This window comes from Anabas testudineus, chromosome 6, assembly GCF_900324465.2.
Source record: "Anabas testudineus chromosome 6, fAnaTes1.2, whole genome shotgun sequence".
Classification (NCBI taxonomy): Eukaryota; Metazoa; Chordata; class Actinopteri; order Anabantiformes; family Anabantidae; genus Anabas; species Anabas testudineus.
In genome coordinates this window covers 16,322,521-16,344,879 of record NC_046615.1, presented here as the reverse complement: position 1 = coordinate 16,344,879, position 22,359 = coordinate 16,322,521, and the positions used below count along the sequence as shown (strand labels likewise).

The 22,359-nt window shown below is 40.2% G+C and overlaps 1 protein-coding gene across 3 annotated transcripts in view; it reads right to left on the bottom strand.

Moving 5' to 3' along the window:
• Positions 1–236: 236 nt before the first annotated feature.
• The window catches only part of LOC113165463 (pleckstrin homology domain-containing family A member 5-like), a 70,536-nt gene continuing 48,413 nt past the window's right edge, over positions 237–22,359 (bottom strand). For 2 of the 3 annotated variants that reach the window (XM_026364936.1, XM_026364937.1), the window contains 19 exons: positions 20,203–20,275; positions 18,995–19,095; positions 17,805–17,920; positions 15,698–16,204; positions 14,329–14,809; positions 14,021–14,104; positions 8,880–8,942; positions 8,717–8,797; positions 8,191–8,340; positions 7,936–8,037; positions 6,906–7,064; positions 5,600–5,720; positions 4,503–4,624; positions 3,429–3,644; positions 3,139–3,300; positions 2,319–2,452; positions 1,781–1,923; positions 1,380–1,479; positions 237–1,241 (listed from right to left, as the gene is read on the bottom strand). In XM_026364936.1, coding sequence (XP_026220721.1) covers positions 1,388–1,479; positions 1,781–1,923; positions 2,319–2,452; positions 3,139–3,300; positions 3,429–3,644; positions 4,503–4,624; positions 5,600–5,720; positions 6,906–7,064; positions 7,936–8,037; positions 8,191–8,340; positions 8,717–8,797; positions 8,880–8,942; positions 14,021–14,104; positions 14,329–14,809; positions 15,698–16,204; positions 17,805–17,920; positions 18,995–19,095; positions 20,203–20,275 — 2,907 coding nt within the window. In that variant the 3' untranslated portion in view covers positions 237–1,241; positions 1,380–1,387. Of the gene's footprint in view, positions 1,242–1,379; positions 1,480–1,780; positions 1,924–2,318; positions 2,453–3,138; positions 3,301–3,428; positions 3,645–4,502; positions 4,625–5,599; positions 5,721–6,257; positions 6,414–6,905; positions 7,065–7,935; positions 8,038–8,190; positions 8,341–8,716; positions 8,798–8,879; positions 8,943–11,432; positions 11,514–12,150; positions 12,205–13,173; positions 13,294–14,020; positions 14,105–14,328; positions 14,810–15,697; positions 16,205–17,804; positions 17,921–18,994; positions 19,096–20,202; positions 20,276–22,359 lie in introns of all 3 variants that reach the window. The other variant, XM_026364939.1, reaches the window with a different exon arrangement.

The window sequence follows — 22,359 nt, the reverse complement described above, 5'->3', positions numbered from 1 at the left end:
ATGGGGCTCTATGTGGTACAAATACAATGCGACTGCTTGTTAAGAACAGCAACATTTATTTAACATGATATAAAACAGATGGGGATATGAACATTTGCAGAATCAAATCTAGTATGTAGCCATGTTTGGGATACACCCTCCCATCCTGCTGTACCATGTACATTATATACACAGAAACCTCTAATAATTACACTTTGTACACACTCACAAAAAATATCCAGGATCCACAAATATTTTCCTTTATTGCTTTTTACATGTGCTAATCTCTTTTTTAGTTGCAGGGTGTCAAACCATCATGTCAAAATATAGAAAACCAATTTCTTTTTTTTTCTCCTTCTCTCAGTTTAAATATATCTCTCATTCATAAAAAAGACAGTATATAGTACCTTAAGCCAGAATATTCACAAAGGGTGTCGGCAATGCAACAGAGACTATAGAAGATCCCATTTTAAATAATTACAACCTACAAACAGGAGAAATCAGAAATACTCTGCAGTAACAGAGTGGATCCCCATTTTATTATAGTAGACAGAGCTTTATCTCTTACATAGTCATCTTTCGTAAGGATAAATGTTCTTTACAATAAATGGATAAATATGAATGGTTACCTGACGACTCATGCCTTAAAAATAAATTGAGTCAATTTTAAATGATTTACGTAAACGGAAACTGTGTGTAAACACGTTGAATCATTTTTGGACCGGTGGTGAAACATAAATGGAAAATGTAGCATGGCCAAAAACACTTGTGAACCATTCGATTCACAACATAGCTCAGTCTACCAGCCTTTTATATATATATATATATATATATATATATATATATATATATATATATATATATAGATAGATAGATAGACAGATGTTAGCTTGTATTCAAACAAGAATCTAGTAAAGCCATATAAATAATACAAATAAACTTAAAAGCTGTGTGAAAATGTAAGGGAAATGCAACAATAATGGTATCAAAACTCTACCGTCTCATCAGCTAAGGTGAATGTGGAGCCCCCAAAGGGGGGCAGTTGCAGAGAAATGTGACGAAGAAAGTGTTAGTGGTGTTGTTTGAACTTAAGCCATCACAGTGAGCACGCAGAAGTCAGAGGTTAAGACTCCAGAATACAGAGTAGGTAGTCTAACTCTCTATAGACTGTTGCCTTACACTGATGTCCTTGGGTAAGTCTCCAGGGAAATCTTACTGCTGTTTCCTTCATGTGTAGGTTTTTACTGAGGCCAGGGCCTGTGCTGCAGAGAGAGAAGGTGAAAAAAAAACCTAATTATTGTCCAAAACAGCAGTATGCAATAACTAACTAATAATTCAACTCAAAGTGCTACTTAAAGCTGAGTAAAGTATGGATAAAACAGGTTGATGAAAGCCCTTACTGGTGCTACTACACACACATGAAGTGAGAACCATCAGTGAGCTGAGGGGGGGTGTTAGGAGACTGTGGAAGGGGTGAGGAAGAGGGCGACAGGCTTTTCACTGCAATGAAACGGAGCAACATGTTGAACGCACAACAGAAAACACACACAGGGCAAAACTCAATCACATCGGCAGCTAATTACTAAACAGCCAAAAACACAAATAATCAATGAGGAACCTGCTAAGACTCCAACGGTAAATGACTGAACACATGCACAATGGAAGCAGATGCAGTTTGATAAACACAATAAAAAAGTTGTGTTCTCTAACAATAGGCTCCCCTCTGGCTTTTGTTCAAACTCATGCATTCTTTTGATCAAATCCCCTCCACCTCTTCCCTCTTATCTCTCTAGAGACGTACCTGCTACCAGCTTGCTGAGTTTGGAAGCCTCTGCTGCCAGCTCGTAGGAGATATTAATCATCTTCTCTTTCTCCTGCACGGTAACTTCTTCTTCAGTCTCCTCCTCTGGGCTTAGAGCCATACTAGGAAGCACATTCTGCATGCTAGGAGCACAAACACACACATATAACAATAGTGGTATTAAGTTTCAGAATAAACACAATTACCCCAAGACAATCTTTTAAATCAATTCAAGAGTGTGGACATTTAGAATAAAATGCTATTTTCGCTTGGAGATAAGTACACACACTTTCTGTATCCAAGGGATCTTCATGGAAGTAGCAGACATCTATGGGGTGCTACATGGTACTATAACCCCAAATGTACCTATCAATCTACAAGGAATTTCATGCATGGCATGTTCTGGGAAACATCAGTGCTCACCTACAAAGATAAACCTCTCACCAAAAAATCCTTATTTATCTATGAAAGACTCCAGCAGACATGACCTTTCTAATAAATAGGCACTGATGTAGACCGTTCAAGATGGCATGGTTACCTGTTTTTGGCTATGAGTGCTTTGATGCGGTCTACTTTCCTCTGCTTATCAGCCTCCTGCTCAGGGCTCAGAGCCTCCTCGGGGTCTGACTCCACATACCGCTCAGGAATCAGCACTTTGTCAGGCACAGAAAGCTGAAGAAACACAACAGAGGAACACTTTATGTAACACATTTTGAACGAATGAATGGAATCACATGTGATTCACAAACAAAACAAAAACAGATGCAGAAGTATGACACAGAAGCTAGAACTGTAAACAATAAATAATTTGTTATATAAATCTTCAAATGACATTTATGAATAGAGACACATTCATCATCATCATCATCATCAGTACATTGAAACGGTTTCACAATTTGGGTGTTCTTAGAGCTAAATGGAGCATCACCGTAGGGTTTGTCCTAGAGCAAAACACACTTCATGTGAGACTTTCTGCAGCACGTAGACATCAGTTGGAAACATAAACTGTAATGAGTTCAGAAAAAAGGCCATGAACTCTTATTAAACCTCAGGGAGCACCTTAAAATAATGAAGCCTATTAAAATGTTTTAGTCCTGGCTGCAGAGCTTTACAACAATGCAGCTCTGTGGACCATGGTTTTTCGTATAACTTTAAAAGTTAATTTTTGTTTTAATCTGTTCAGTCATTAAAAACAACTTATTGGCTTTTACTGTAGTTTCACTGCACTGAAATCTGTGGTACCATGTGCTAAAATTATTATATATCCGATTTAAAACTCAATACAAGCACAATACTTGACAACTTCCTAAATATTAATACAAATGCCTGGTGAGGAACAGCCACCTACTATTGCTTACCTCTCGGTCCACATTGAAGTGGTCAGCCTGCGAGGCCTCTTTAAGCCGGGCAATTTCCTCGGCAGGCGTCTCTTGCTCCCTCACCACCTCCTGCTGCCTGAGAGAAGCCTCCAGCTCCTGAATGTCACAGGTCATCACCTCATCTCTGCGTTTCATTTGGGACTATTAAAGAGACAAAAAATACAAAGATGCAGTTGGATTAGATTCTGTGACACAATTCCAGGCTTTGATTTCAATCCACTTAGAACTTTGGTGATTAGTTTAGTGCCCAAATGCAAGTCATCAAATACCTGTGCATTGCGGAAATGGTTTTCTTTAGTAAATGAGTGACTGCGGGAGGGTGTGTTGTCGTGGCTGCTACCCCGGATGCTGAGGCCTTTCTTCTTCTCCCTTAGGGCACCCTGCTGGTGGCGACGAATCCTCTCCAGCTGCTCCTCCACACTCATCCTGGGCCGTCCGCTCTCCACAGCACATAGCTGCTGTTCCACTGCACTACGTGGACGCTCCTGTTAGCCAGAGAGCACAATCACACAGAAACATAAAAACATGAAGACATGAATGCAACCACAGTAAGTTTTACAGAGCTATAGTTTAGGTGTGTAACTTAGTGGTGTCATAGTCTGGTTGGGTCAGATCTGATGATGACATGCTTGCAGCCAATATCACATATTGTTGAAAACAATATAAAACAAAATATGACAACATGTATTTCATCTGCCTATAGTGCTCACACTGGAAAATCATTTGCCCCTTTAAACACATATAACAGTGAAGACTGACATAATAACCATAATCACCACTTTAAATAGCTGTTTAATGTTCAATGTTTCAGAACCAAACTGAGTAGAAGTGCAAACAACCTGACTGCTGTGCACTTACACACTTCTGCTGGCACACATGGCTGCACTCAGAGGGGTTGAGGGCCTGTTAATGCGTGAGCAAGAGCGGATGATGATGTGAACTGAACTGAGAGGTTGTTCCCTCTCAGGTTTGTGCCATGCTGGGGGAGCTGACAGATCTGGATTCAGTCCAAAGCCCCAGGACACAGTCTCCACTGTCCAGATTGTTCAAACAGGCTGGTATCCAAGTCCCTAAGCTGAACTCTATAGGCTTATAGCACACTCTCTTACCACCTTGGGTTCTATGGGCCATTAGGAAATATGGCTGTGTACACAGGTTCACATAAGTTTAATTATACTTAATGCCCATTTTCTTTTTCAAATACAAGCACATGGAGACACACTAAAACAGAACACACCCTCTAGCGTGGTGCACTATTCACATGGTTACTTTTTTTTAAGTTGATAGTGTTTCAAATCGGAGTCATGGAAAAACAACACAGGAGCTTCACCATAATAACTCACCGTCACCGTCCTGGGATCAGGTTTCTTGCTCTTCCTCAATGTAACATATGAAGCTATGGATGAAGACTCAGGCACTGGAGATTTGGTCCTGGGTGGGACGATGCCCACTGGGTAGGACATCCCTAGCAAGCGGCAAAAAGAGAGTAAGCAAAGTGGTTCATACAACACATTGGAAAGGTGCAGTTTTAATAACCCAGTTATTTAAATCTTTTATTGGAGGAACATTTTAATACCAATCAATCAAATTTAAGCACAGGAGCTTTATCATCAGCAGCAGTGTTATTTCATCAGTTTGATTTGTGAGAACTTCAAGTTTAATCCCGAAAATACAAAACTTGGCATCAATTATACAAACAATTCACATCCTGATTACAAGCAGCATAGGCAGGTTACTGATATTGACTAGAGCTACTCCATAACACCTCAATTGTGCTGTATAAGCTGTTTCACCCAATGTAGGTCAGTTTGCTCCTTAGGTAATTCTAATCCAGCTTGCCACAGAGAATGTATAGTGGTATACAGGTTAATAAAGCTGAGTAAATAGAAGAATGCATTTATCTTAGCAATGAAAACAACTGAGTGTAATTTATGGAGGGTAAATCAAATTCACACAAGCCTGTGCAAATGCCTTTACATCTACAGTAACCACCACACGCCAAACAGAACTTTTCTGAAGACAAAGCCAGAAGTTTGCATGACTGTGAGTTCCCTCGACAAAAAGTCAAGGGGATTTTTTCTCTGGCTCTTGGAGTATTGCAGGAAATGTAAAACTGGTGTTTAATGTTCCTGTGAATCTCTGTATTCTCATTCAGCCACTTGTTAAGACACATAAAAGCTAAACCATAGATCTTATTTTAGGCATCTAACCAAAAATCTATTTGCAAAACCTAATGACTTCTGGACGTGGTAACAGGAAAAGCAAAAATTCTATAGTAACTCACAGTAGGACTCACTACTATGCCACTAATCACTGAGCTAACACAAATCTGACCTAACCATGATCTACTGTGTGTCTATTTATTGGGTTTTATTGGAAAACTGCACAGTGATCCAAAACTATTATTGCATTTCTTGGTCTTGTCGTCCTACTACTGTACCTTTATTTCCCGAATGTTCTCTATCAGGTGGATGTTCAGATCGGTCCTCTCCATTACTTTCATCCACCTCTGCTACTGTGGTGAGTTCTGGTTCACTTTTATACAGTCTGTAGTCTGGACCCTGCAGATGAGCAGCAAAAAAAGAAAAAGTTCAACATATGGAGAAGAGCACTAGTTTAGCTATAGAGTGATAACACCAAACTATGATACAAAATGTTTTAAAAGGCAGTGGAAAAAATCATTTTTGTAATGCTTATACAGAAAGATCAGTATGAAAATATAAATGTGTACAGCTTGGAGAAAAACCTTGAGTTCAACACACTATTTTACAGCCAAATGAAAAGGAGGCAGCAGGCAGACACATTCAAACTCAGACATGACATCATTTGAAACCAAAAACAGAACGCAAAACAGAACGGTTCCTTCTGAACGCAAGAAAGGAGACAAATCAAAAGCAAAAGGAAAAAAAGGCCAATCAGTTAAATGATCCAAAATGACGACGGAAATATGGCATAAAGTAAAAAAGGGGATGTGATCCAACCAAAAACAACCCAAAAGACATGAGATGTCCATCAAAATGAAAAGCAAAACCATCACGGCTAATAATGTGATGACACACAGCTGAGCAACCATGAGACCAATGGTTCAACAGGCTTACGCTATGCGTGCCATTCCTGTGACTGGCCTTCCTATCCTCCTGCCTGTGGAATGATGAAGGGCGCGCACCAGAATGAGAGGACATAGGGGGCACAGTGGGGGGGTTGGGCTCATAGGACTGGGGTAAAGGTGGCCGTGGGGGTACCGAGTCCTCCTCCTGGGGATTATATAGGGCATGAGAGAACAGGAAGCCAGGTGACACATGGTGCCACCACACATGCTCAGAGCAATCACCATCTGGTACAGAGTAGATAAGGCCCACAGGACGAGAAAACCAGCTGATTAGAAAGCTCCATGTGCTGTGACAGAATGAATGATGCGTCTATTCTACCCATCAGCAAGGATGCTACTTCCCAGGAGCATCTCTGTAAGGATGCAGCTGCATATTTCTATGATTCTTTACATCCAGTAAATGGTTAAGTCTTTAAAATGTAAAAAAAAAAAAAAACTGTAAAGACATTACTGGAGTTGCTTGTTTTCCTAGTCAGCAGTCAAAACCCTAAAGATACTGTTAGATACATTTAAGAAGCTGGAAGTTTCCTCTGAAACATTAAATGACAAATTATTTACATTCATAATTGTTTCAGCATTAGCATTATAACTACATGACCAGGTGCAATGTCTTGTTTTTCTCCTAGTGTTGCCTTACCTCATTTTTGTGCTTGCTGAAGCAGTTCTTGGACCCATAGAAGTTCATACCATCCACAGCAGGTCTCTGAGCTTTGTTATTATTGAGGGCCTCTACCACATCTTGAATCCTCCATAGTTCTTTCTGGAGGCGGACGTGATGCTGACTCGGAGGCTCTGTCTGGGAAAGCAGAAAACACAAAGATGTTTATAAATGATCAACAACCTTGCCCACATATTTACATCTCACTCTGATATAGATAGTTATGATCTGAGGCTATTGATGTGAGACTAATAGGCAAGTGACAGCAAAATGCAGAGGAAGAAAATAAGGGATGGGAACTGTGCAACACTGGTTGAGGATTATACGTGTTAAGGTGAGCAGTCAGTGCAAACTTTGTTCTGTTCAAGCTTTTACTGTATGTGAATCATAGTAGCCCGAGAACACAACGAGCAAAGAGGAGAAATATAAAAAGATTATAGTCAGACTGACGAAAGAAGAGAGGGAGGGAGAACAGAAGAGCAAGAGAAATGGACACATAATTATCCCCTCCTTACTGATAACATGTTTGTCTATGTGTGAAGGGCAGAAGGATGTCCAGGCTGCCTGCTGGCCCTCGTCTCTACTCTGAATTAACATAGGCTCTGACTCAACCAGGAGTGACTGTTGGAACAGTTTCTGTCCGTCTCCACACTCTACCATGATGAAGGACAAGATAAAAGACGGACTTAATTAAGACCTGCTCTATCATTGCAACAGTCATCAATCACGCACAGTTTTGCTTTGATCCCTCAGTTACCTCCCTCTCCCTGTCCTCTCAGCTAAGGGCACTAGAGAACAGAAATCTTCACTTTTTCCCCAAAGTCAAAAAAGTGTCTACAAAAAAGGACGACTAGGTGTTCAAGGGAATCTGCCACATTTTCAGCTTTCTTTGAAGCTCTGCAGTATATGCACTCTAACCAAAGTCTGACTATTATACCATACCAGCATTAGACAGCAAAAGTAGTGTAAGATTAAAGTACTGCAGCTTCCGCTTCAAGAATTATCTTACCTGAGGGCTTCCTAGTGCTTCTAGCTGCTCCAGCAGGTTGTTCTTAGCCAGAGTCACATCTGCTTCCAGCTTGTCATATTCCCTCCACGACCGCTCCAGCTCCTGGTGTGGGAGAGAGAGAGAATTTGTGCCATGGTGTTAGAAAAACAAGCAGACAAAAACGCTCATCTTACTAGCACTTCTAAATAAAAAAAGGGTGCCAGTGTCCAGGGTGAGTGTGTGAAGTGTGCATGAGTGTGTGACTGTATGACTCACAGCAGTGACTCTGGACAGCTCTCTGCAGGTGCTGAGCAGGCCGCTCTGCAGTAAGTCTCTCTGCTGTATGACACTCTGCATGGCAGCTGGGTTATCAGAACCCATCTCAATCTCCTGACTGGCCGACAGCAATGCTGTCTCCAGCGTGTGCTGTAACATACAACATATCAAATCAGCATAAAACAGGGGACCTGCAGCCTGTCAGTAAAATGTCTTTTTAATTTGTTGTTAATTTGATGTTATTTTAATTCATAAATAACATCAGTCACATCAGTCATAACTCTGTTCACTACCTTCAGTGTGGAGTTACATATCTCAGTCAATCCACTGTATGTAAATCGTAAACCAATGTCATGTGAGCCAACTCTTGCACAGTAGCTGAGCAATAACACTTACCTTACACTCAGTTTTGTGCTTATAAGCATAACACCAGCTATGTTCATAATACAGATTGTAAACTGTTTTATTGTGTCAATATCTTTCAGTGTGAGAATATAATTTGGGCAGATGTGCAGTGTTTAGTCACCTTCTCTCTGTACAGTTGCTGAAGTTTGTCCTCCTGTGTCCTGACCACTTTATCCTGTTCACACAGCCTGCTAAGTTTGGTCTGAAGGGAAAACAATAAAGACATTATGTACAACTGAACAGAACATCACGTTGTGCAAGAATGCACTTAACGCTGAACTTACATCAGTGTCCACCTCTTCTGGCATATATGTGTAAGTGTTTTCACTGTAGTCTTCGGGACTCAACTGTGGAAAAAGACAGAACATCAGAAAGAGACACATAATATCTGCATACACATTAGAATCTGGAGATCTAATGCAGTGTCATGACAAGGGTCTTTAAGTAGAAACTCATATGTCACTGAATCAGGCATCTAACAATAGGAGAGCAGTCTAAACACAGTCTCTCCTCAGATGATTCTGGTGCCTTGTGTTTCATTGATCATCCTGTCGTTTGTTTCTATTAGGCAGTGATTGTTACTAGAAATTCAAGGAAAGGTATTTAAAACAGAAACTGTGAGCTTTAAGCTGTGTCCACTTGTGTTTTTTTCATCAGCTATTTAGAGCAAAGGCTCTGTCTGTCTGATAGCTGTGGTCATCTGAGTGTGTGATGCGTGCAATATTACTTAAAGTTAATCCCAGAATAACAAGATAACCACAGATCTCCTTAGAAGGTTTTAACATCCCACCTTAAAATGCTCAGAACAATTATAAATAGCTATTCTCTCACTTAAGGACAAAATACAGTATAGTGTACAGTAAAATACAGGCAATATTGCAATTAACATTATGTTAACAGTATCTTTGTGAATATCTACATGTAGTTTAAAACAAACAAACAAAAAAAAAAAAACACCCTGCTTTCTCTTGTGTTAATATCAACAATTTACTTTTAAAAAAAATACAACAGCATCGCTAAAAACTTATTGGCTGATTTCAACTGCATTGGATCCCATGTTCACACATAGTTATCACAAAATGCTTCATCGTTCACTCCATTAAATGTAAAAAATAAGTGCAGTATAAAAATATTAGGACAGTGACATATTTGTAAGTTTGTTTTGTATTTGTACTCAAATGTAAAATAACACAGTAATCAGTATTTACCTGTGAGTTACCTCCTTAAATTATTTGTTGGACTCACACAACTAAGGGAACACTAATTAACTGAAAGAATAGCATACTGTACATCTGATTTAAGCAACAATACTTCATACATGGTTTCAAATCCTTTGAAGTCACGGATGGGCTAGTTTACAATGGACAGGCATCTGTAAACACTTGCCATCTTTTTGGAGCTGAATTGAAGCCATGTTACCTTTTTGTTTTTTGGTTTTAATCTGGTCTTAAACAAGTAAAACACATGACTGGTGAAATATTTGTTTGGTCCAAAACATTAGTTGATTCTAAGGTTCTTATTGCACTGTGCTAAGAGTGTGCACTTTGACTTCACTGGTATTTTAAATCCAATGTGCTGGCCCAAAGAACCAAAACAACAAAAAATTACCCACTGTCCAAATACTTTCAGACTGTGCTGTACTAACGCACTACACACACACCTGCACTCTTTCACACACACACATCTCATAACACCTCCTTCCCCAGTTGAACCACACAGTACAGTTAAAGCAGGTGAGACCTGAGAACCACATGGCATTCCACACAGAACATGCAGACTCTCCCACAGCTCAGAGAGCTTCGCTGTGGTGTTGTGTGGTGTAGACGACTGACGTCGGGAAGAGGGAGGCAGACTTCTGGCAGCTGAACAGGTGGGAATGCAGCTGTTGCTGGGCGAGTGAAGGGATGAAGGTGGGTGGAAGCAGTCTTTAGCTGCACTTTTACACCCTGAGAGGCAGTTACAAAAGTGGCAAAGTAATGTCAAAGCCATAGACACATACAAGCCCACCCTCTTTAACCTTTTTATCAGCACAATGTCAAGAGGGATGACAGGGAAGGAATGAAGACAGATAAAAAGGAAGAGAAAGTTTACCCAAAAATCTTTAGCCTTCATCTTTATCAGTGCTCACCCTGTCCATAGTCTATTCAGTTGTTTATAATATGTAAGTATAAGTATGACCAGTCCACTAAATATACTAAGCATTTCAACAGTATGTGACTAACTAAAAAGGGTTTGATTAAAAAAAAAACTGTAAAGAGTATATTAGGTTGCCATGAATGCATGTTTTAACTGTCCCAGTGACAAGTCCAGCTGGCTCAGCTAATAAGGGAGAACACATTCTGCAAAGGGTAATGAAAACTCACACTCTAACATTCACTGGTTGTGGTACTAGCCAAAGCAAGACAAGCAAAGACTTAAGATTTGTCTGAAGAAATGATCTGGGTGAGACCAGAGATGTTAGAAATGCCTTTAATTTAGCACATCCCCACAACTAGTTAAATATGTGGTAAACATACAGCAACCTCTACAATAAACTGTATCCATCCAGTCCCCCCCCCCCCTTAGAGTGAGGAGGGGATGTAACTGAGCAGTGAAGCATAAACATGAAACTGCTCCTTTTCAAGTCATGCCCATAATTGGCATGGCTTTGCATAATAACAGGAAAACAGTCAAAAAGCAATGGATGAACAGGTACTGGTGATACAAACGGTACAGGGAGACCACTCTCAAGATGCCATGAGGACTTGGACACTGAAGGAGGAGCATTGCAAAACAGACCAAAAGGAAAACAGCGACTGGTGAGGATGAGGCGGAGCAAAGCCTTTGGCTGGCCTTACTTGCTGGTAAAGTTGAGGCCTTGGGGCAGAGTTCTCAATCAAAGAGTGAATCATGATGATTAAAGGGTCATTTTCCTTCATCTAGTCCAGTATGGAGAGGAGCAAGTGTCAGTTTGTTGCAGTGCTTCACTTCAGAGACAATACCCACAATGTTGTTACACCTCACTTTTCCCTCCGAGCAGACTCAAACATAATCATGTGCATCATCCATAGTGACCAGGGATGCATACAGCAACAAGAAGCTATAAGAGTCATTTTCAAACAACATCAGGACGTTATAGTGCAAAGCTCTAAGATGCTGACTCACCAGCAACCCCTCTGTGAACATAATGTGCACTTGTGTAATTACTCAAACTCTTAAAGCACTTCAGAGAAATAAAAATTAAAAGATGAGAGTTAAAAAATGAGTTCAATAATAAGATGTGCACCTCTCTATGTGTACTTTGTATGGAGGACATAAAGCTTGACTACATCTCCCAATTATACTGAATAGAGTCACATCGACAGTACAGCACGGCAGTGAGCTTAAAGCACGTATCTAGAATAATGAATGAATAAACCCATTTAGCCTTATGCTATTGTTACAGCCCACACAATGAACTTGTCTCTATAACAAAGTAAGTATTTGAAATGTTAATTCATACTAGAATAGCAAAGCATTCATGAGTTCAGTTCATGACAGGAGGTCACAGGGCCATGCATTCATGCATTACCCCACCTGATTGTCCAAAAACATGAGGTTCCTTTGGAGGTGATGGGAGAGAATTTCATTCTAGTGTCAGCAGCGAAGAAAGAGAGGAAAGAAAATGCAACAGGACAGTGAGAAAGAAGTAAAAGAAGTCATGTTTTCTGTCTTAACATTCTCTCTCTCTCTCTCTAACACATACTCACAAACAAACAAGCATGTAATGTACACTGTAGGCAAAGATAACCACAAGAAAGGAAAGAAGAAACACACAAGGTGAAACATGTAGGTCAAGTACCAGATGTGCTACTAGTGAACACAGAGAATGAGTGTAGTATTAGACTAGAGCTCCATAATGACCAAACGGTCATGCACACCCTTGGCCAACTGCAGGCAAAACATAAAGATAGCAACAAGCTGTGGTTACACTATTTAACTTGAACAGAGTTGAAGCCTCCTGATAGAAGATCACTAAACTACATACAGTAAGCCATACATCTGTGGCTGTATTATTAGGAGACTTTAGATACACTGAAGAATAATCAATGAATAGAAAACCTACCCACTCATTCTCCACCTCAAGTCCAGTTGACCTACATCAGAAATGGTCAAATCTGCAGTTTGACTTAGAGACTTAAAATGCAAAAATCCTGAATTAAGATTTACGCAGAGGCCTTAACCTCCTTAGCTGGTTACTCTTTAAGCTCACCAGTGGCTTTAAGTTTCATTTCCGGCTAACATCTGTCTGGACTCTTTAGGAAAGTACAACAACTCAATCGACAGCTTGCGCTGCTGAGATGGAGCAGATGTAATGATCCGATGACAGGTTAGTTTTAAAACAAATATATTTATATATCTCCAAATATTTCATTTTAAACCCTGCATCTTCAAACCGAAGCAGTCCATCATAGAAAATATGCCTATTTAAATACCTTTTCTCCTTTAATGTATGAGGACCAAAAATGGATCAAGATGAATACCCTGAACCACTTAAAGATGGCATACACACCACACACTAACACACATGCCTGCAAGAAGCTTCTCTGGGGGCCTGACCTTTGGGTTGTCGCCATCCATGTTTAGCTGCATAAGCTGTGCTACAGTGTGCTCCCGGATACTGTTTAGCTCTGCCTGCTGCCGCCGCAGCTTTATCAGCAGCAGAGTCAGTTCCTCAGGCTGCAAGGGTGGGAGGGAGGGATATACAGCCACAATGAAACAGGGACACACCGCAGAGGGAGTGGGAGAGGAAAGGAGAAAACACACCAGGACAGGAGATTTAGATGTAGGCTCTCAATAAGTGAACAGTTGCTATATCCAGGTACCATGAGGTATTCATGAGTTTTCATGCAGCTTAGAACCATGCGATTATCCAAAGTGCTGTGAGCAGCATGCAAACTCCACGTCCACTCAAGACAGGAAAGTTTAGCATTTAATACACAATCCAGTTCACACTTTACCAGCTCCATGAGGACACAGCACTATGTACAGCTTTGACATAAATTCCTGATCTGGCTTAGAGAGCTGTGAGTGACAGGGTTTTTAAGTCTCCATTGATGTGAAGCGAGTCTATGGAGCTCCCAAAGTGAACATACCCTAAATCTTTGCACTAGGAAGATTCTGCCTGAATCTCTGTCTAAAAATTCTGTCGCAATGTCTTGTTGGAGGGAAATGAAGGACAGAAAGAGGGAGAATGACTGGGTGGGGGTAGGTGGTGTTAGGAAAATAGGCTCATCTTTCAAAGAAGTCTAATTAAACCCAAATGAATAAGCGTCTAGAACCCATGTGTGAAATTCCTGGATGGGGCTGACATAAATTCATTTTAATTGAAGGCACAGAGACCCAAACCTTGGCAGTCAGAAGACAGAAATGGACACAGAAGGGGACAACTCCTATGGGGACTTACTGATTTCCCTTGGAGAGACTGGGTAGTGATAGTCTGGACTGGGATCCCTACAGGCACAGACCTCCTATCTGGTTGGTAGGCATACTGCAGGATACAGTAAATTAAAAACAAAATAGCCTGTTAGTAACACCAAAAACTGCTTCTGCTAATCATTTACAGCCAAACAGTTCACGCGAAATACAAAGAAACTGTTTGTACACATGGCACGAATAAATCATAAATAAATCCATAAATCTCTGCATGACTAGACAGCACTGAATTAAATGATAGTTCAATTTTTGCTATGTGGTCGGACACTTTTAACTGACCTTGTTGAGCTGTGGCCTGTGTCGTCTGTCAATGCTCATGTCTCTTCTGTAGATGGGAGAAGAAACCTCTGATCGAGCACTGTTCATGTTGTAGGATCGCAGCGGAGAGTAGCCACCGTACATAGACAGAGAGCCGTGGGAGGGTGAGGGGGGGATGGAGTGGCTCGGTGGAGCATGCTCTGATAGGTTGATCATGGTTTTGGGACTGGCCATATTGCTGTAGAGCCCTGGCTGTCTGCCGTAAGCCTGCCTTTGCTGCCACTCATACAACTGCCACATGGTGTCGTCACGCATGGAGCGGCGCTTGTCAACCAGCAAGGGACCCAGAGCCTGGTCGTACAACGATGGTGACATGCTGCAGATGCTGTCCCGCTGTGCCATGCTATTCCTGGGCATACTGCGGTAGCCTTCTCCATAATGAGGCATATAGGGTACTTGATGGCTTGGCATATTTCTAGGCAGTGTCTGGTATGATGTAATGCTAGGAAAAAGGGACAAAACACAAACCAGCTGAAGAGAACCTATTAAACGCGACTGACACACAAAAGGTTTCAAGTGGTATGTAACAAAAGTTCAATAATTTACTATTTTATACATTATCATATCATATTTACATAGTTTTGCATATATATACACTATATGTATATACTTTATACTATATATTTATATATAGTAGAACTTTACCCTCAAAAGAGGCAGGCTTGTATTACTATATTATTTAACTATTTAACTATTAACTACTATTTAATATAATAGCAAATCAGACAGACAACAATTTCCCTGTTAAAACCTGTTCCCTGCCAAAACTTCTTTGTTGTTGCAAAAGTGCCATAGATTCAAACGGGACTATTCACTCTGCTCTGTATGTACCCATCAACCACAAAACATAAATCAAGCTGTGTGCAGTATGTATCAACAATAGAGGACAGTATGTGTTTTTGTTGTATGTGCATCTATGTGTGCCTTTAATAGACAGAATAAAGAAGAACCCCCCCAGGAAAAATAAGTCCTTTCCATTGACAACAAAGCTTTGAAAAGCTTCACTTCCACTGTGGGTTCAAAGTCAGTGCAGCTGGCATCGACACAGCTTTCTATTAAGACTCCCTGACAGAGCCCGGCTAGAATTCTCACTGGTCTGTAAAATCCAGTAGCATTTAAAAAGCTTGTGACTACATGGAAACTAAAGATCTTTCTGCAGGACATGCATTTAATGACTAACAGAGACTGCTGAATGAAGCAAAAACTGAGAGCACCAAGACACTGTTAGTCTCCAGTGCAATTATCTAAAAAATATCTTGTACAGGCATAATTTGTCCCATCACAGTGCACAAGTCACATTAATATTTGTAAAACATACAATCAAGCTAACCTCCTAGTGTCATCATCCTGGTTCCGTCCCCTTTGTGTGCGTACCCACTGCTCCAGTTGCTGCATAGAGCTGGTCCTGCTGAGGGTGCGTTCAGGTTCATTAGTGGGGCTTCTCTGAGGAGGGACTCCAGGTCCATCAGCTGGAAACTGCTCTCCAGATCCATTAACCTGGGAGCTGCGGTAGGGCCCATCCATCTCAGTCGGAGTCTGTGGTGAGGTGATGTTAGCCTTAACGACTGCCGCTTGTGCTGGCTGAAGTTTGATACTGTTGATTTTGGTGAGTGGACGTTCACGGTCTGCCCCATCCTTCTGGAAGCCGTAGCGCTCAGCATCTCGCTGTTTCCTCTCTTCTTCCGCTGTAGTGGAAGTGACTGCAACAGTGCACTCACGGTCAACCTCACGGTTGCGTTCATTGTTCTGGATTTCTGGCTGTGTGAGAGGCGGCCTGTGGTTGGTCACATTGTTGATATCTTGTGGTCCACATTGCTCCACTTTTAGCTTTTCCAACCTGCAAAGGACAGAAAGAGGCCTGAGTGTGTTGAAAGAAACAATGCTGTGTCATACAAAAACAATGAAGACGCATAAGATCACACGGGCAGTTATGGAAAAGTTCCTTCTGTGTCACAGATAACAATTAAAATGTGTTATATGAAGTATAAGTAAGGTAAGTATGGAGCATTAAAAGAGACATCATATGACATATGGACAAAGCACAGCAGACCCGATGCACTACCTTTGTAATGTGGTTGCAGTCGCTTCAAAACATAAAGAAACTTCAAAGAAAAAGGATGTAGTTTCACAATGCCTCCTTCCAGCTGCCAAAAGATACCAGGCATGTAAAAGGGAATCAGATATGCCCAATAAAACACTGCCTCTGTATGGGGATGTCTCAAAGGTCGTGTTCAGACCCCTGTAATCCATTTGCAGCTCCCATTAGCTTCCTCTCCAGAATATCTGTCTAAAGTGTGGTCCTTAGGGAGTTCACCATGGGTAATAGACACCACAACGCCTTGGCCTTAGACAGTTTCAAGGTCACATCTTCAAAGTTCTGCAAATTCCCCTCAGCAGCATGGCTCACTGGGTTAGCAATAGGAGGGCAGTGGGAAAAGCATTCCTTCAAAGTTTCCACCTGTATTTTTTTTTTAATAGAAGCACTAGTCGAATAATGTGTTTCCCAGCCTTCTGTGGCTCCACTAACCAAGTAGAGCACATATTTAGTCCTATGAAAAGCCTGTGGACATTTCCTCATACTTGTTTGGAGGAGATTGTACACACATGTTAAGTTTGGCCTCCTGTATCTTGTAATACTACCCATCGTTTTAACATATAAAATATAAATCATGTTAAAATATAAAAAGATAAAATGTAATACTGGGCATAGATTGCAAAATACAGCCTTCACCAGAAAGATACTATATTCTAATGCTATATCTCTAGACAGTCTCTATGCTGCTTCACAGTCCTATTTAACAGTGCTATTCAGTGGATTTCAGGCACTACTGCTCTGTGTAATTACAGAGTACTTTACCATTACGCCTCTTCCCGCCCATGTAAAAGGAGGGCATTAGACAGGTGGGCTGCCAAATGACAGACATTTAAAACTGCTTTAAAATAGGAAGGAAAAACCCATTCTGATGAGTCAGTGATCTTGATCAGTTAGCACAGCTGTGCATGACATCCAGAACCACCTGCACCATGCATTCACCTGCCCACACATACATGAGGTGCTTGTGTATGTTACTCCACAATAAACTTTAACAGTAAGAAATTGTTAAATAACATAATTTTTTTTTTTATCGAAGCTTTATCAACAAACCCAGAAACGAGAAATGTCAAAAGTGGGTGTTAAACTGATGCTAACAAACCTAACAGGCTTAACAGCAGCGAGCTTAAAGGCACTTACTTACAGTAGAAAGGCTAAAAAAGGAAAGTTAGGATGGCGATGTAAGCTCAGGAATGCAAAGTCATTAGTACTTATTTTAAGAACTGTCCTCAAATGCGTTTTTTTTACATCTGTTTCTCCATTCAACAGCAAAATAACTCAATGTCATCTCCTTACTAAAACTACACTAACATCTAAATTAGTGATAAGAGATGTTCTTACAAACCTTTTGACTGGGTCTGAATGCACAAGTGCCGCGTCTGTCATTACTTTCATCCAAGACTCCATTTCTTTGGCCGTGTCTGTGCAAAAATAGTACGTCCGCATGTTTGGATGTGTCGCCTGTTTCATGGACAGGAACAGTAACATACAAAAAGTAACCTGAAGGAAAGAAGGTGAGAACATTACACATAATTATTAGTGAATTCCTGTTTTCGTGTAGGTTTATGAATATAGAATATAGTGTGAGGAAACAATAATGTTAATATGTTTCTTTAACACATCTCTTAGCAAATAATGGTAATAAATACTGGCTTGTGAAATAAGCTAAATAAGCTACTAAAAGTCACCTAAGTTTCATGCATATAAGTAGAGGGTAGTAAACCTGCCATAATACTGTAGGCCTTACCATGCAGTTCATTATATGGAAGACACATGGTTGTGCTGCTGCTCTTTTCCCTCGCAGGGAACAAACCAATGCATTGTTAAAGGCAGACAGAAAGAGAAAAATGAAATGTTTAGTGAAAAGCCTCAATATCCTGTTTACCATTATCTGACAGACAGAAAACACTGGCATTTCTCCAATTACTTCAGAATTAACTTTAGAACTGAGAAACTTTCAATCACAACAACAAGAGACAGGAAACATTTAGAATGAAAAATATGCAGTCAAAAAGTCATCCCATTCCTGAGAGAATCAATTTAAACTGAAGATGTTGTGCCCTGATTTTGTGCTTCTCTCTTTAGTCAAAGTTGGATAAGGAGTGGGCTGTGTGGTTGGAGAGACCTTGAGCAGACTCTTGGGCGTCTGTGTTTGGCTGTGCTTGGCAGGACAACTTTGTTGTCTCTTAGGGTTTATGAAGGACCCACAGTCAAATTCTGTACACACCACTGCGATCCCATAAAATATGCCTGTTGCCCAGTAGCTTGAGGTTTCCAATTCAACTAAGACTATTGCAATGAACTAGTACAACACTACTGAAAGCAGCAAGCACAGATATAATGTTAATTTGACCTGCTTTCTTAGCATTAACAGTGTTAAAGTAAAAAAAAGTACTTTTTAGGAGTTCTGCACATCGAACTATTAACCTGTTTATAAAGAAATATACAGTTTATTCTTAAAACAAGTGCTTTCAGAGTTCTAAAATAAAAAGTGCAGTCCAACAAACTTTTACTGGAATTAAAACATGCACTGACCTTGAAGGAGTATTTTCTGTTAACGTGATCATCCACAGACAACATGGATATATGGAAGCTTGGAAGAAGGATGCTTCCAAGTATCCCTTCCTCTTTTTCATCTGCAGAGGAAAAAAAAAAACAAGTGTGAAAAACACAAAGCATCGATTAAATGTCTTAAGTAGCTGTGGTGCGCTAATCCTCATTAAATTAGCAGACGGGACTCCACACTGACAATGGAGCATTCTACACAGGGGGGATCAGATTGAGTTCTGTGGAATACGCAGAAAATTACTTAACCTCCCAAACTGAGTTTAAGCAATGTGCAAAAAAGTGCAGGAAGACAAAATATATCAAGAAAGTTACTGCTGCATTCCCTTATGTGCATTTGCTTGATCTGTTTAGTATGGGTGCAAGTTTGTGTGTGAGTGCGGAGGGGGCTGAAAAAGTTTCTTAACCCATACTGGTGTTAACTAGGATGAAGGCTCATGATGAATGGTGAATAACATTTGAGAAGAGTAGTAATTCTCTGGACACAGCTGTGTCAATATTTGATATTAACATTAGTAAAGCATGAGAGAGCTTGGTCACGTACTACAGCGTATCAGTGGGAAAGAGAACAATTTATAAGGGCAGCCTTAATAACTGAATGGAAAATTAGACTGAGAGACGTACACTAAATGCATTATGAATATAAATGACAGATAAGTGGTCCTCTAAATAAAAGATTAAAACTCCAATTTAATGATAATATAAAAAGTTACTTGGTAGGAAAGCTGTTTTCACTAAATTAAGCAATTTTATTTAAATACCAACTGTATTCAGACTGGTGGCTCTAAGACATGGATTTAGAGGAGGATCTGTAAATATTAGCAGGTTAAATTGCAAGTAAATCCAAGAATTACAGGAAATAAGTATCCAACCACTGTATGAAGAAGGAATAATATGGCTATGTCTTCTCTTTCAACATTATGACTGCATCCAAGCCTTGTTTGAAGCTCTGGCTTAACTCAGGGAAAAATGGTCTGAAGTGACAAATCAGAAGAGAAGAGGTTTCAAATAATATCTCTCTCTTCACTAGGTCCTGCCAGGCTGCTTACCACAGGGACTTGGATCCAGATACATTGACAGTTTCTCTGAAAGTCAGCCGACTACTAATCGAAAGCTTAGTTGTTGTTAGAAGTGTCACGGTAATCAGATATGTTATTAGCTGAGAGCATTGGACTCACCTCTGTAGTAGAAGAGGCACAGGTCAGACAATACAAACCACCTCTTTTTCCACAGCTTCATCCCTGTACTGTCCTGCAAAAAAAAAAAAAAAAAAAAAACGTTTGATTGAAGTGAATTACTTAGTTATTGTTTTCTTTATATAGGTTAATAGAGTACACTATTACCTTAATGGTAATAGTATACTCTATTGTGTGAAGGTTGCTCTATACACCTCAGATATTACAAATTCTTGGGATGGTAAAGGGGTAATTCATTTGGTTTGGGTTAAACATTTAATTTCTGGTTTGACACACAGATAATAAGAGTGTTCCACTATGTCCATATTTTCAATCCAATAACCAGCTTTCACTTTTAAAAAGAAAAGTTGTTCAGTTGCCAACAAAAAGTTGTTCCTCTGTATCACAATGCTGTGATCAAAGGGGTTTCAAGCTCTTGGTTGAAAGGATGGAGGTTGAGAAAAAGGGCATTAACTCCCCCGTTTGCATTATTGGAAAACTTGAGCAGAGTCCTTAATCATGGATTCAGGCTGGAGACAGAAGTAGGGGGGAGGGGGCTTTCCAACCTTGTCATTATGGTCAAACAGCATGTGGGCTACAGTGCAAATGGAAATTCACTTCCATGGAAGCGGGATGTTTAGCACATTAGTATCAAAAAGGTTCACAATACCAGATGCTGTTCAGCATGTTGATAATGGAGGTATATCTGAAGTACAACAATCCCATTTCAACTTTTTTAGTGTATAAGCACCGTCCTGCCATATAAAAGAGGTCTTAACCACTCGTTTTTTTACGTGTTCATGAATAAACTTTATCAGAAACTCTGCTCTGTTCAAGCCGGAAAAAAAACTAGGCTTTCACCAATCACATCAATCACTGTGGCATTTGTTCAAGTGAAGGGCTGCAGCTTTTCCTCAGCCAAGGACTTCAATAGCTTCCAGGTTTCAATGAGGCAGGAAAATAAAAGTGCAAATCCAGCTTTTATTCGGGGTACCAGATTTGTGAGTCTTTTGCTTGATCTACGTCACCTTGATTGAAGTCCTTAAAGAAACAGCAGCTGGCAGCTGTACCAAAGGAAACCATCATATGTTCACTCGACTGTGCCGGGAGGCTGCAATCAAAACTAAGTAAGCCTTCCACTTAGGAAGCAATGAGAAAGTCCTGTCTGGCCAAGAGCTGCCTTAAGCATCCCCTTTTCACCCTGCTGTAAGTAACCAGGGAGCTGTGATGAGGGATTGGTATTCAAACACATTCTGGCTGATTGGCTGAGCAGAAACACTGGACAAAGAACTGCTCAGATACTGTAAGACTTCAAAAAGCATCCTTTGAGCTCATCTTAAAACTGTTGCTGACAGTAACAGTCTGGTGTAAAAAGGAAGAAAAGTCTATAGTTTATATAGTGTTGTATAGTAAGTTTGAATTCACAAGATGTTTTATATTTAAGCTAAATTTAGACACTTTTAGACACAATTAAACATATTACTAAACAAACAGTAGTAAACAAACAGTAGTTTTCCACTCACTAATTTGCACAACCCCCATGACAACTTCTAGAAAAAAGGCAGAAGAATAGGCTGAAACATCTGAATGACATGAATTCAATTTTTGTATTATGTGTTATTTCCTTGTGCTGGATTTTTGAAGTTTAAAATTTATTTTGCCATTTTCTTTTTAAGCAATTGTGAAAAATGCCTGCACATAAGGATTTCATTGACATGTACTGCACACATTACAAATGGACTTGAAGAAGAAGTTAAACTTGAGACAGTACAGCAGCAAGTAGAGCTAAATGTTTGAGGGCTGGTTCATAGACGGTGCCTAACCTCAAGCCAGTTCTTTGCATTTCAGAAGCCAAAGAAACTCTTTTAGCCAGGAAAACTAGTTTAAGCGTGGCACCAGTCTAGAACCAAGAACTGCTTACATTATGGGCTGAGGGTGGGATTGATCTTGTGACCAATAAGACACCAAAAACTTTGCGACCGCCATTGTTTGTGTTGCTGTGCTTGGCACTCGCATTGCTGAGAAAGCAGAGACACACACGTGTACAGTGACATAATGACGTGGCTCAAATTGGCGCCAGTACTGATTAGTACTGGAGCTCCAATGTTTAGTCAATTAATCAGTATAAATTTATTATTATTTTGATCAAGCAGAAAAGTC